Raw genomic sequence first — 16,042 nt, 5'->3', positions numbered from 1 at the left:
GCCCAGCTCATTGGCTATCTAGCTAGGTTTCAAAACGATAGGTGGTCATTGGACCAAGACCCTTCATGGGCTAATTCAGGTGTTGTATAGCCAATACATAATGTAGAATGATGAAACAAGTTTGGTTGCCTTCTAGAGTGTCTGAAGATTGCACAGAAACCAAACTTGACCATGTTAAACAATGTTAGATTTCTAACAAAAATAGATTTCATAAAATTGTATTGTTGCAAGTTGAGTCGGAATTCATGCAGAACGCTGTTTACAACACGGATGGTGTGAGGATATACAATACCATTCAAGAGTTCGGGGTCACTTAGAAATGTTTTTGAAAGAAAAGCTATTTTTTTGTCCATTTAAAATAACATCAAATTGATCATATACACAGTGTAGACATTGTTAATGTTGTAAATGACTATTGTAGCTGGAAATGGCTGATTATCTACATAGGCGTAGAGAGGCCCATTATCAGCAAGCATCACTCCTGTGTTCCAATGGCACGTTGTGTTACCAAATCCAAGTTTATAATTTTAAAAGGCTAATTGCTCCATTTTGAGCCTGTAATCAAACCCACAAATGCTGATGCTCCAGACACTCAACTGGTCTAAAGAAGGCCAGTTTTATTGCTTCTTTAAATCAGCATAACAGTTTTCAGCGGTGCTAACATAATTGCAAAAGGGTTTTCTAATGATCAATTAGCCTTTTAAAATTATAAACTTGTATTAGGTAACACAAAGTGCCATTGGAACACAGGAGTGATGGTTGCTGATAATGGGCCTCTGTACGCCTATGTAGATATTCCATAAAACAATCTGCCATTTCCAGCTACAACAGTCATTTACAACATTAACAATGTTTACACTGTATTTCTGATCAATTTGATGTTATTTTATTGGACAAAAAATGTGCTTTTCTTTCAAAAACAAGGACATTTCTAATTGACCCCAAACTTTTCAACGGTAGTGTATATATAGAAATACACGTTTAAAATGTGTACCAATTGATTGGTCGAAAGAACAGGTGACTAAGTCAAACAAGATGTTTATTAGTCTGACAGCCCTACTAGTAAAAGATACCAGTCCATCTTCATGTCAACTAACAGAACTCTGCTGGTTGTCCTGGTAACAGATACCAGTGGGCAGATCTATTGTATTTGTTCAAACTAAACTACAGCACTTACTTTGATGTGTCAAATCTGATCCTTTCTTCTCTTCTCTTCCTCTCACAGTTCCACTCAGCCCCGTTGTTTTCCTGCAGTCCACCAGCAGCACAGACAACCTCTTCATACCCAGCAGTGAGGCGCTACCGGGAGAGGCACGACATGGGGACTCCGGGAGGGTGGAAGGGCTAGCATTGTCCTGGTAACCATAAAGAGGGGACAGACACATATAATTATGGATGCTTATGTCACTGTTGACATAAAGTGCTTTACAGAAAACCAGCCCAGACCCCGATAGAGCAAGCTGTATGCTAGACCAGACCAAGCTGTACCATCTGGTGTTCTGATCTGGAGAGACTCTTCTCTGCCTCGTCAGCAGGATGTTGTTGAGGCTCCCCAGAGGATCCAGGATAGTCATGTCTCTCTCCTGTGTGAACGAGAACATCAAACAGATGGTAAACTTATGACCATCTATTGCAATTACACCGTGTTACAAGAGGCATGAATATATGTCTAAAAAGGGCCTAAATTAGCCACTTTAATTATGCTTTTTCTTTTTTTTGTGATCAGTGGTGTAAAGTACCTAAGTAAAAAATACTTTAAAGTACAATTTAAGTAGTTTTTCAGGGAATCTGTACTTTACTATTTTTGACTAATTTGACTTTTACTTCACTATATTCCTAAAGAAAATGATGTACTTTTTACTCCATACATTTTCCCTGACACCCAAAAGTACTCATTACATTTTGAAGGCTTAGCTGGACAGGAAAATGGTCCAATTCACGCACTAATCAAGAGAACATCCCTGGTAATCATCACTGCCTCTGATCTGGCGGACTCACTAAACACACGTTTCAATTGTAGATTGTCTGAGAGTTGGAGTGTGTCCCTGGCTATCCGTAAATGTAAAAAACTAGAAAATGGCACCATCTGGTTTGCTTAATATAAGGAATTTGAAATTATTTATATACTTTTACTTTTGATACTTCAGTATATTTTAGACTTTTACTCAGGAAGTATTTTACTAGGTGACTCACTTTTACTTGGGTAATTTTCTATTCAGGTATCTGTACTTTTACTCAAGTATGACAATTGCGTACTTTTCCCACCACTGTGATGCAAATGTTAAAGGGCCGTTCCACAAAATGGGTGCATTTTGCGTCCCTTTGATATTTTAAGTAGAAATGATGCACTGTATATTATATTTTAAAAGCCTGTTATATTAGAATAAGTGCACTTTAATATAGACCACATAGAGAATTCAATAAATACAATTTTGAAGTGCACAAAATATATGTACCAATGGCAGATTGCCCCTTAAACAATTCCTACAGTACTGAACAACATATTAAAGTGCAGAACTTCAGTATAATGCCCCTTAAAAACCACACATTAGTTAAACAACTGCATAGTTTGTGTCCCTGTTTTTAAGACAGTACTCACTGGTGGTAATCGGATCTTCAGCCTCCCTTTTCACTCCCAAAACGTCTTCCTCCTCTTTTATTGAGATAGCCTCCTCTTCCTCTTTTACTCCAAAAGGTTCTTCCTCTTCTTTCACTACATTCTCTTCTTTCAATTTTACGGCATCTTCCTCCTTTTTGATTCTGAAAGCGTCTACCTCTTTTTCCACTTTGACAACCTCTTTCCCATATTCCTCTTTCACTGTAATATCATCCTCTTGTTTCTCCTTTTTCATTCTTCAAGCCTCTTTTCCTCCTTTCACCAGAGTTTCTTTCTCCGTCTAGATTTGTGCGTTTATGCTCCGGGAAATTAGCCTAGTGCAGTATCAATGTAACACATTTGCTAATTTAACAAGCAAATTACGTTTATAAATGAACCAGTAGATAGGTAAACAGAATTATGTTCGAAACACTAAGAGTAATATACACAAGAATGGTCTAAAGAGTTTTAGGTTTGCTAGCAAAGCACCGCGTGGTTAAACCAGAAGCCTTTTGTCGCTGTTGAAGAAGCTTCCTGTCCCGTCCACTAGATTATACGTCACGCAAGAAGCATCACCTGAAAGACTCCCATCACCTTCTGCTGGCTGGAGTGGGTAACGCAGTTTGGAAACAATAGTTACTACACTTTTGTATTGGAAAGAACGTCATAATAATTTAACAATAAGCGGATATATTTTCTCTTACGTCTTACAAATAATACCGTCCTGTATACAGACGTAAAAGCTTAATAGTGTAATAATAATAGCGACCCTGGGTTTATAATTGCGGAAATCGACCCTGCCGCACGAGCATGCTTTTGCGGCACAGTCGATAGCGCGCCGGACCTCGGGCTAGAAGGTCGAGGGTTCGAGACCTGCTCCCTACTGTTTCATTACAATATGAATATGTAAATGTTTAATAAATACTTATATGATTAGGTAGTGTTTTAATACACATTTGCTCTGTTCATTTTTCACATTAGTTTTTATCTAGATGTGACGGTACTATTCCCTTAAAGCTACGCTCTTTAAGATACAAATCATCCTGTAAACCAGGGGTGGGAAACTCCAGTCCTCGGGGCCTGATTGATGTCACACTTTTTCTCCCTCCCTAGCAAACACAGCTGATTAACCAAACTGCATTCTAAACTGAAGATCATGAATTGTTGATTATTGGAGTCAGGTGTGTTAGCTGGGGCTGGGGCAAAACTGTGACACTAATCAGGCCCTCGAGGACTGGAATTTCCCAACCCCGCTGTAAACAATAAAGCAAATGCATCACATTCAAATAGCACTTGATTATCTGTAGTGCTTTACACTGAGTCTACAAAACATTAAGAACACCTGCTCCTTCCATGACATAAACTGACCAGGTGAATCCAGGTGAATGCTATGATCCCTTATTGATGTCACAAGTTAAATCCACTTCAATCAGTGTAGATGAAGGGGAGGAGTCAGGTTAAATAAGGATTTTAAGCCTTGAGACAAATGAGACATGGATTGTGTATGTGTAGCATTCAGAGGGTGAATGGGGAAGACAAAATATTTAAGTGTCTTTGAACGGGGGATGGTAGTAGGTGCCAGGTGCACCGGTTTGTGTCAAGAACTGCAAAGTTGCTGGGTTTTTCCAGCTCAACAGTTTCCCATGTGTAGCAAGAGTGGTCCACCATCCTAACAGTGCCGTTTAAGATGAAAAAACAAATCGTTCTGCCTCATGAGCATGGCCTTATTTCTATTACAGCATATTGGATGACTGTCATTCATATTCCATTCACCCTGTTCAATGTAACAGCGATAGGTTTAGGCTACTACATGATACTAACATTTCCCCTATACCTATCATGAGGTTTCTACAACCTGCCTATGAATTAAGGTTTACAACGTAGGTGCACACTGGTCGAGAGAAAAGTGACAGACCAGTGACACATTCAATACCTCCTTGCACACTTGCCTGCATCTAGCTGATCTAGGGTGTAATCATTAGTCCAACAGTTGCAAATGAGAGTTTCTATTGGACAAATTCAGGTATGTTTATCCCCGTTTTGTTCTGTTTAAGAAACGTTTTTCAACAACAATCGGCGGAATGTGTGATCTAACTTGAACTTTAAGTAGCCTCCTATATTTGATGTCGAGACAGGATTGTGTCACGGCACAGATCTGGGGAAGTGTACCAAAACATTTCTGCAGCATTGAAGGTCCCAAAGAACACAGTGGCCTCCATCATTCTTAAATGGAAGAAGATTGGAACCACCAAGACCCTTCCTAGTGCTGGCCGCTCAGCCAAACTGAGCAATTGGGGGAGAAGGGCCTTGGTCAGTGTCACGTCCTGACTATAGTTCTTGTGTGTTTTGCTTGTTTAGTGTTGGTCAGGACGTGAGCTGGGTGGGAATTCTATGTTGTGTGTCTAGTTCTCAATCAGAGGCAGCTGTCTATCGTTGTCCCTGATTGAGAATCATATATAGGTGGCTTGTTTTGTGTTGGGGATTGTGGGTGGTTGTTTGCTGTCTCTGTGTTTTGTCTGCACCAGCTAGGACTGTTTCGGTTTGCCACTTTTTGTTGTTTTGTATTGTTGTAAGTGTTCACAGTTCGTTAAATTAAATATGTTGAGCACTGGCTACGCTGCGTGTTGGGCCGATCCCTGTTCCACCCTCTCTGCTCGTGAAGAGAGGGAAGGAAACCGCTACAGTCAGAGAGGTGACAAAGAACCCGATGGTCACTCTGACAGAGCTCAAGAGTTCCTCTGTGGAAATGGGAGAACCTTCCAGAAGACCAACCATCTCTGCAGCACTCCACCAATTAGGCCTTTATGGTAGAGTGGCCAGACGGAAGCCACTTCTCCGTAAAAGACAAAAGAAAGCCAGCTTGGAGTTTGCCAAAAGGCACCTAAAGGACTTTCAGACCATGAGAAACAAGATTCTCTGGTCTGATGAAACCAAGATTGAACTCTTTGGCCTGAATGCCAAGCGTCACATCTGGAAGAAACCTGGCATCATCCCTACGGTGAAGCATGGTGGTGGCAGCATCATGCTGTGGGGATGTTTTTCAGTGGCAGGGACTGGGAAACTCTCTGTACTTTTCTCCATTCATCTTTCCCTCCATCCTGACTTGTCTCCCAGTCCCCTTTTAAATTATACGAGAAAAGAATATTCAATTGTATTTATATCAGCAAGCAAGACTAAATTAAATAGGACTATTTATATAATGAATATGAATTCGGAGGGCAGAAATGATTAATTATTAAAGCATTAGATCTCTAACTAAAAGCTTCAATCATACAAAAGTTATACTTTTATTCCGACCTGGTTCTCTATCAGATTAGTAAGAATGTCTCACCCGATGTTCAAGAATGGCCTTTTTCTCTTTATTCAGATTACAACCTCTCACTTTCAGTTATTTGAAAATGAAATCATCTCCAAAAGATCGTTATTTTTAAAACAAGCCTTAGAAAGTTGGTTGCAATTTCAGTTTAATCCACCAGAAAAGACCAAACAAATAATACAAAAAAATGGTTAAACTCAAATATAGTAACTGATCAAAATAAATAAATAAAATTGATTACATGAAAAAGGTATAATCTTTGTAAATTATACCATCAATAGGACTGGTGGAGTTGTCACACATGCAGCTCATAAAAATATATGGAAATGTCTGCTCTACCCAAAATTACAACCAACTAATTGCAGCATTACCACAAAAATGGAAGAGACAAGTGGAAGGGGGGAAAAGGAAGAATCTTGTCTGTCAGCCCTGCTTTAAAGACCAAACTTGGTTCATGAAAATTGTGAATGACACCAGATTCAAAACTTAGAATTTTTCAATTGAAATTATTATACAAAATATATATGGGGATACAACGAACCTCTGCAGATTTAGCTGCGAAGAGACAGAATCATTAGATCATTTGTTTTGGTACTGTCCATATGTTGCTTGTTTTTGGTCGCAGGTCAAGGAATGGCAACATTTACCTGGAGCTAACTCTGCAGACAGCACTACTGGGTGATTTGAAAAGTCAGAGTCAATTGATTAATAAAATAATAATACTTTTAGCAAACATGTTTATTTTTAATTTACAATCTGTAGCAACGATGAGAATATAAAAGTCAATAACTTTTGTGAAACAGCACAGTTAAAAATATATGGCAAATAGAAATCAAACGGGGTGGTCTTCAGAGATAGATGGGAGAGGTTTAGGGTAACTGAAGGATAGGACTGGGTGGTCTTCAGAGATAGATGGGAGAGGTTTAGGGTAACTGAAGGATAGGACTGGGTGGTCTTCAGAGATAGATGGGAGAGGTTTAGGGTAACTGAAGGATAGGACTGGGTGGTCTTCAGAGATAGATGGGAGAGGTTTAGGGTAACTGAAGGATAGGACTGGATGGTCTTCAGAGATAGATGGGAGAGGTTTAGGGTAACTGTAGGATAGGACTGGGTGGTCTTCAGAGATAGATGGGAGAGGTTTAGGGTAACTGTAGGATAGGACTGGATGGTCTTCAGAGATAGATGGGAGAGGTTAGGGTAACTGAAGGTTAGGACTGGATGGTCTTCAGAGATAGATGGGAGAGGTTTAGGGTAACTGAAGGATAGGACTGGATGGTCTTCAGAGATAGATGGGAGAGGTTTAGGGTAACTGAAGGATAGGACTGGATGGTCTTCAGAGATAGATGGGAGAGGTTTAGGGTAACTGAAGGATAGGACTGGATGGTCTTCAGAGATAGATGGGAGAGGTTTAGGGTAACTGAAGGATAGGACTGGATGGTCTTCAGAGATAGATGGGAGAGGTTTAGGGTAACTGAAGGATAGGACTGGATGGTCTTCAGAGATAGATTGGAGAGGTTTAGGGTAACTGAAGGATAGGACTGGGTGGTCTTCAGAGATAGATGGGAGAGGTTTAGGGTAACTGAAGGATAGGATTAAAAACAAACTAAATATAACTATTGTAAAATACATTGTGTCCGTAAAATGTACATAGTATGTAGAAGCTGGACGTAGAAGCCTAATAGTTGTTGTGCATTAGTTTACTCTAATTAGGGGATGGATGGTAGGGTTAGTGGAAAACATGTTTTTATATACATACAGTGCCTTCGGAAAGTATTCAGGTTTTTAGAAATGTTTGCAAATAATAGAAAATCAAAAGAAATACCTTATTTACATAAGTTTTCAGACCCTTTGATATGAGACTCGCTCAGGTGCATGCTGTTTCCATTGATCATCCTTGAGATGTTTCTACAACTTGATTGGAGTCCACCTGTGGTAAATTCAATTGATTGGACATGATTTGGAAAGGCACACAACTGTCTATAAAAGGTCCCACAGTTCACAGTGCATGTCAGAGCAAAAACCAAGCCACGAGGTGGAAGGAATGGTGCGTAGAGCGCCGACACACAGGTGTAGCGAAATGCTTGTGTTTCTAGCTCCAACAGTGCAGTAATATCTAACAAGTAATATCTAACAAATTGCACAACATATAGCCAATACACACAAATATAAGTAGGAATGAAATAAGACTATATACATAAGGACGAGCGATATCAGAGCGGAACGGACTAGGATACCGTAGACTAGTATAGAATACAGTATATACATATGAGATGAGCAATGCCAGATATGTAAACTTATTAAAGTGACTAGTGTTCCATTCCTTAAAGTGGCTAGTGATTTCTAGTCTATGCCTATAGGCAGCAGCCTCTAATGTGCTAGTAATGGCTGTTTAACAGTCTGATGTCCTTGAGATAGAAGTTGTTTTTCAGTCTGTCAGTCACAGATTTAATGCACTTGTACTGACCTCGCCTTCTGGATGATAGCGGGGTGAACAGGCAGTGGCTCGGGTGGTTTATGTCCTTGATTATATATTTTTTGGCATCGGGTGCTGTAGGTGTCCTGGAGGGTGGGTAGTTTGCCCCCGGTAATGCGTTGGGCAGACTGCACCACCCTCTGGAGAGCCTTGCAGTTGTGGGTGGTGCAGGTGCCGTACCAGGCGGTAATACAGCCCGACAGGATGCTTTCATTGTGCATCTGTAAAAATGTGTGAGTGTTTTAGGTGACAAGCCAACTTTCTTTAGCCTCCTGAGGTTAAAGAGGCTCTGTTGCGCCTTCTTCACCACAGTGTGTTCTTGGGGTCCTTCAATGCTGCAGAAGTGTTTTGGTACCCTTCCCAAGATCTGTGCCTCGACGCAATCCTGTCTCGAAGCTCTACGGACAATTCCTTCTACCTCATGGCTTGGTTTTTGCTCTGACAGTCTCATAGCAAGGGGTCTGAATACTTACTGTTATGTAAATAAGGTATTTCTGCTTTTTATCTTTTAATAAATTAGCTACATTTTCTAAAAACATGTTTTTGCTTTCTCATATTGGGGTATTGTGTAGATTGCTGATAGAGAACCAGTTCGGAATATGTAATTTTTTAAAATCCATTTTAAAATAAGGCTGTAAATTAACAAAATGTGGAAAAAGTCAAGGGGTCTGAATTCTTTCCGAATGCACTGTACAAACATCACATTGAATATTCACCTCACTTTTGAAAAGCTCCATGAGGAAGAAAGGATTCCCAGATTATCTTTTAGATGTTCTGTCTTCAGGATGTTCTGGGTTGATGGCTGTTGGAGGGGGGAGGGGCAGTTGAGTGAGCTGGGGCCTTTTATGGCCCTGCCTCTGGGAGCCTGTCAGCTTGTGACATGATGAGAGAGTGAGAGAAGGTCTACCTGTAAAATATTCAGTTAGGTGAATTTAACAATGACTTGCAGGCAGTGGGTTAAGAATAACTATGACAAAAAATGAATACAGATTATACCACCACCCAAAAGGGCACTTCAGAGACTGTAAGGGCAAAGGGGCATGTGCTCTACAAAGGTAGAGCCCTATCTGTCCACGTCCTATCTGTCCTTAAACAAAGCGGGCACTGCTACATGTGGCAACAGCAACACTCACCTAAATAGCCCACATGCCACTGGGTGAGAGAAGTTTTCATTATTTTTGGGCAGCATTATGTGAGGTGTTATTATGTGTTGTTAGCGATGAGCTTTGGTCAATTTAGCTCGGAATATGCCACCATTGTCAATCTGTCACCTAATCCTACCTAATGAGCAGGTCAGCCCTGGAGGAAAGTATTGGCTGTAAGAAGTAAGAGAAAACATAACATCTGGTTGTTTTTAAATTACTTCTTATGACTTTGCTTGCCAAAATAAACATTGTAATTAATATTTTTCCAAACTGCGTTACCAACTCCAGTCAGCAGATGGCGATATGAGTTTTTCAGGTGATGCTTCTTGCGTGACGTACAATCTAGTGGACGGGACAGGAGGCTTCTTCAACAGCGACAAAAGGCTTCTGATTCAACCAACGTGGTGCTTTGCTAGCGAACATTAAACAGAAACATTGAAGCTTTGAAGACAAATCTTGTGTATATTACTCTTAGTGTTTTAAACACAAATCTGTTTACATATCTACTAGTTCGTTGAAACGTAGATTGCTTGTTAAATTAGCTAATGTGGTAAATTGATATTGCACTAGGCTAATCGCCCGGAGCATGAGCTCACTAAACTCGACGGAGAAAGAAGCTTTCAGGATGAAAAGGGAGGAAGAGGAGTCTATCACATTGAAAGAAGAAGAGGATGATATTACAGTGAAAGAGGAATATGGGAAAGAGGTTGTGGAAGAGGAGGAGGTAGAAGCTTTCAGAATCAAAAAGGAGGAAGATGCCATAATATTGAAAGAAGAGGAAGAACCTTTTGGAGTAAAAGAGGAAGAGGAGGCTATCTCAATTAAAGAGGAGGAGGAAGACGTTTTGGGAGTGAAAAAGGAGGAGGCTGAAGAGTCGATTAAGACCAGTGAGTACTGACTTAAAAACGGGCACAAAATATGCATTTCTTGGAACTAATGTGGGGTTTGAAAGGGGCATTCTACTGACGTTCTACACTTTAATATGTTGTTCAGGACTCAATAAATTGTTAGAGGTGCTATCCGTCATTGGTACATATATTTTTGTGACTTTTATATTAGATTTATTGAAATATCCATGTGGTCCACATTAAAGTGCACTTCATAAAACAGGCTTTTCAGAATTCAACATCTGGGAGCATCATTTCTACTTACATTTTCAAAGGGACGCAAAAGGACCCCTTTTCTTGGAACGACCCTTTTACATTTGCAACACAAACAATATTTTAGGAAATCACGATGAAAGTGGCCATTATAGGCACTTTTTTAGACATATTCATGCCTCTTGTATGACCATCGATTGCAATCACAGAGTCTTAAGTTCACCATCTGTTTGATGTTCTCGTTCACACAGGAGAGAGACATGACTTTCGTGGATCCTCTGGGGAGCCTCAACAACATCCTGATGCTGACGAGGCAGAGAAGAGTCTCTCCAGATCAGACCACCAGATGGTACATTTTGGTCTGGTCTAGCATACAGCTGGGTCTATCGGGATCTGGGTTTCTGTAAGGCACATTATGACAACAGTGACATCAGCATCCATAATGATATGTGTCTGTGTCCCCTCTTTATGATTACCAGGACAACGCTAGCCCTTCCTCCCTCCCGGAGTCCCCATGTCGTGCCTCTCCCGGTAGCGCCTCACTGCTGGGTATGAAGAGGTTGTCTGTGCTGCTGGTGGACTGCAGGAAAACAACGGGCCTGAGTGGAACTGTGAGAGGAGGAGAAGAGAAGAAAGGATCAGATTTGACACATCAAAGTAAGTAGTTTAGTTTGAACAAATAAAATAGATCTGCCAACTGGTATCTGTTACCAGGACAACCAGCAGAGTTCTGTTAGTTGACAGGAAGATGGACTGGTGGATATGGATGTTGTGAATATCATAACACTGAAAAATAATTCTGCCAATGAAAAGAGAGAAACCAATAGACCATATAAAACCTTGATGAACGTTAGTTTTAGAGAGAAAGTTTCAAGATAATCTGATGTAAGATGCCTGTTTTACAAAAACTTTTCCTTAAAACATTATGGATGTTACATTGTCTGTCCCAGTCAACCCTCCCTATCTTTACAAGACTGTTGAACAGGCAAACTAAACTCAAGACACTGTTAATTAATTAACTAATACTGGAGGAAAGCTGTGATCAGGCTGCCCATTCAAGAGAAAGCTTCAAACTGTAACCAGTGCTGGCAACCTGGTTCAGGTTATCAGTCAACCTACCAGGGTAGTTACAAACAGTACAGAAATTAAATCATCAACATATTTTGATCATATCTTTACTAATGCTGCAGAAATGTGTTTTAAAGCAGTTTCCAGATCCATCAGATGTAGTGATCACAATATAGTAGCCATATCTAGGAAAAGCAAAGTTCCAAAAGGCTGGGCCTAATATTGTGTATAATAGGTCATACAATACGTTTTGTAGTGATTCCTATGTTGATGTAAATAATATTTGTTAGTCCTTGGTGTGTAATGATGAGCAACCAGACGCTGCCCTTGACACATTTGAAAATGCTTATCCCAGTTACTAATAAGCATGCACCCATTAAGAAAATGACTGCAAAAACTGTTAAATCCACGTGGATTGATGAGGAATCAAAAAATGGTATGATGAAGAGGGAGGCAAAAGAGATGGCAAATAGGTCTGGCTGTATAACTGATTGGCAAACGTATTGCAAATTGAGAAATCATGTGACTAAACTGAAAAAAAAGAAGAAGAAACTACACTATGAAACAAAGATAAATGACATGAAGAATGATAGTAAAAATCTTTGGAGCATCTTCAATGACATTTTGGGCAAAAAAATCAACAATGACATGTCACTGGTGTCTGACAACGTGGATGGAAAATTGAGGATAATAGCGGCCGATATTGCCACTCCTATTTGCCTTGTCTTTAATTTAAGCCTACTAGAAAGTGTGTGCCCTCAGGCCTGGAGGGAAGCTAAAGACATTCCACTACCCAAGAATAGTAAAGCTCCCTTTGGTCGGCTATTTAAGCCAGTAATCAGCCTATTACCAACCCTTACATTTTTGGGAAAAAATAGTTTGGCCAGATACAATGTTATTTTACAGTAAACAAATATAGACTTTCAGCTTATAGGGAAGGACATTCAACAAGCACAGCACTTACAAATGACTGATTGGCTGAGAGAAGTTGATGATGATAGAAATATTGTTAGGGCTGTTTTGTTAGACTTCAGTGCGGCTTTTGACATTATCGATCGTAGTCTGCTGCTGAAAAAGACGTATGGCCTTACACCCCCTGCTATATTGTGGATACATTTTTTAATAATATATTTTAAAATGTAACCTTTATTTAACTAGGCAAGTCAGTTAAGAACAAATTCTTATTTTCAATGACGGCCTAGGAACAGTGAACAGCCTTGTTCAGGGACAGAACAACAGAGTTTTACCTTGTCAGCTCGGGAATCCAACAATCTTTCGGTTACTGGCCTACCACCCCAGAGTTACCTGTCTAACAGAGAGTGTTCATTAATGGAAGCCTGTACAACAAAATCAAGGTAGAATCAGGAATTCCCCAGGGCAGCTGTTTGGCACCTACTTTTTTCAATCTTTACCAACAACATGCTAATGACATTTGAGTAAAGCCAGTGTGTCTATGTATGCGGACGACTCAACACTGTACACGTCAGCTACTACAGCGACTGAAATGACTGCAACACTTAACATAGAGCTGCAGTTAGTTTCAGAATGGGTGGCAAGGAATAAGTTAGTTCTAAATATTTCAGATTACCTTCAGTTACATGGCCTACTATGCTAATTCTGTAGCGGTATTGTTAGAGGGGGTTAAAGAAAGATTTTGTTGGTGCGCCTGGCAGGTATTAACCCTAGTTATTAAAGTTAGTTATTACTTAGTATAACATTATTATTAAATATTATTACAACCGAAAGGATAAGAGTACAATAGATAGAGTAGCGCTTCCAGACACATTCTAAACATGATGGAGTCATAAAGGAGGACTGTAGCATCTAATGATGAAACATTATGGAGTCTTAAAGGAGGACTGTAGCATCTAATGATGAAACATGATGGAGTCTTGAAGGAGGACTGTAGCATCTAATGATGAAACATTATGGAGTCTTAAAGGAGGACTGTAGCATCTAATGATGAAACATTATGGAGTCTTAGGAGGACTGTAGCATCTAATGATGAAACATGATGGAGTCTTGAAGGAGGACTGTAGCATCTAATGATGACACATGGAGTATTAAAGGAGGGCTGTAGCATCATGAGGTAGTCACCTGGAATGCATTTCAATTAACATGTGTGCCTTTTTAGAAGTTAAGGTGTGGAATTCCTTTCCTTAAAACCTGTTTGGGATAGGGGGCAGTATTTTCACATCCTGGTTGAAAGCGTACCCAAAGTAAACTGCCTACTACTCAGGCCCAGAAGCTAGGATATGCATATAATTGGTAGATGTGGATAGAACACACTCTAAAGTTTCTAAAACTGTTAAAATGATGTCTGTGAGTATAACAGAACTTATTTTGCAGGTGAAACCCCGAGGACAAACCATCCAGGAGGATGTTTGTTTTGTTGAGTTGACTCTGTTTTCAATTGGTTTTGTGTGGCACTTTTCTGTGGCACTTGGTTGCAGTTCCTATTGCTTCCAGTAGATGTCAACAGTCTTTAGAAATTGGTTGATGTTTTTCTTAAGAGAAATGAAGAAGTACGGCTATTCAGAACGAGGGTCCAGCCTAGTGCTCTCTAATGTTTTGATGCGCGCTCCAGGTCACACGCTTCACGTTGTTTTTATCCGGTATTGAACACAGTTTATCCCATCTTAAATTTTAGCGATTATTTACCTTTTAAAATACCTGAAGTGTGATTAGGAAAGTTGTTTGAAATGTTTGGACAGCGTTTACAGGTAACTTATTAAATATTTTGTAGTCATGTTGGGTGAGTTGGAACCGGTGTTCCAAATAAATGGACATTTTGGAGATATAACGACGGAACTAATCGAACAAAAGGACCATTTGTGATGTTTATGGGACATATTGGAGTTCCAACAGAAGAAGCTCTTCAAAAGTAAGGCATGAATTATATCGTTATTTCTGACTTTTGTTTCGCGCCTGGCGGGTTGAAATATGATTGTCATGTGTTTGTTTGTTGGGGTGCTGTCCTCAGATAATCACATGGTTTGCTTTTGCCATAAAGCCTTTTTGAAATCTGACACGGTGGCTAGATTAACAAGAAGTTAAACTTGAATTTGGTGTATTGCACTTGTGAATGCATGAAAGTTAAATATTTCTAATAAAAAATATATATATTTCGCGCTCTGCAATTTCACCGGATGTTGTCGAAACGTTCCGCTAGCGGAACCCCTAGCCATAACAGGTTTTAATGTGTTTGAGCCAATCAGTTGTGTTGTGACAAGGTAGGGGTGGTATACAGAAAATAGCCCTGTTGGGTAAAAGACGAAGTCCATATTATGTCAAGAACAGCTCAAATAAGCAAAGAGAAACAACAGTCCATCATTACTTTTAGGACCATCACAGGAATGGAAAGCCCAGAGTTACTTCTGATGCATAAGTTCATTAGAGTTACCAGCCTTAGAAATTGCAGCCCAAATAAACGCTTCACAAAGTTCAAGCAACAGACATCTCAACATCATCGGTTCAGAGGAGACTGCGTGAATCAGGCCTTCATGGTCGAATTGCTGCAAAGGAACCACTACAAAAGGACACCAATAAGAAGAGACTTGCTTGTGCCAAGAAACACGAGCAATGGACATTAGACCGGTGGATATCTGTCCTTGGGTCTGATGAGTCCAAATTTGAGATTTTTGGTTCCGAGCGTCATGTCTTTGTGAGATGTGAGGGAGGTGAACGGATGATCTCCGTATGTGTGGTTCCCACCGTGAAGCATGGAGGAGGAGATGTGATGGTGTGCGGTTGCTTTGCTGTTGACAATGTCAGTGATTTATTTATTCAAGTCACACTTAACCAGCATGGCTACCACATCATTCTGCAGCGATACGCCATCCCATCTGGTTTGGGCTTAGTCCCACTATCATTTATTTTTCAACAGGACAATGACCTTGGTCAACACACCTCCAGGCTGTGTAAGAGCTATTTGACCAAGAAGGAGAGTGATGGAGTGCTGCATCAGATGACCTGGCCTACTCAATCCCCCGACCTCAACCAAATTGAGATGGTTTGGGATGAGTTGGATTGCAGAGTGAAGGGAAAGCAGCATACAAGTTCTCAGCATATGTGGGAACTCCTTCACAACTATTGGAAAAGCATTCCAGGTGAAGCTGGTTGAGAGAAAGCCAAGAGTGTGCAAAGCTATCAAGGCAAAGGGTGGCTACTTTTAAAGAATCTAATATATATTTTGATTTGTTTAACACTTGTGGTTACTACATGATTCCATGTGTTTTTTAATAATTTTGATGTCTTCTCTATTATTCTACAATGTAGAAAATAGTAAAAATAAAGAAAAACCCTTGAATGAGTAGGTGAGTCCTAACTTTTGACTGGTACTGT

The 16,042-nt window shown here is 40.0% G+C and overlaps 1 protein-coding gene across 1 annotated transcript in view; it reads left to right on the top strand.

The window, feature by feature from the left end:
• Positions 1–16,042, top strand: part of LOC139547632 (zinc finger protein 271-like) — a 271,214-nt gene that overhangs the window by 11,536 nt on the left and 243,636 nt on the right. The window contains exon 3 of the mRNA XM_071356606.1: positions 11,110–11,287. Within this exon, the coding sequence (XP_071212707.1) occupies positions 11,110–11,287 (178 nt within the window). The remainder of the gene's footprint in view (positions 1–11,109; positions 11,288–16,042) is intronic.

This window comes from Salvelinus alpinus, chromosome 2, assembly GCF_045679555.1.
Source record: "Salvelinus alpinus chromosome 2, SLU_Salpinus.1, whole genome shotgun sequence".
Classification (NCBI taxonomy): Eukaryota; Metazoa; Chordata; class Actinopteri; order Salmoniformes; family Salmonidae; genus Salvelinus; species Salvelinus alpinus.
This window is presented reverse-complemented; position numbering and strand designations above follow the sequence as displayed.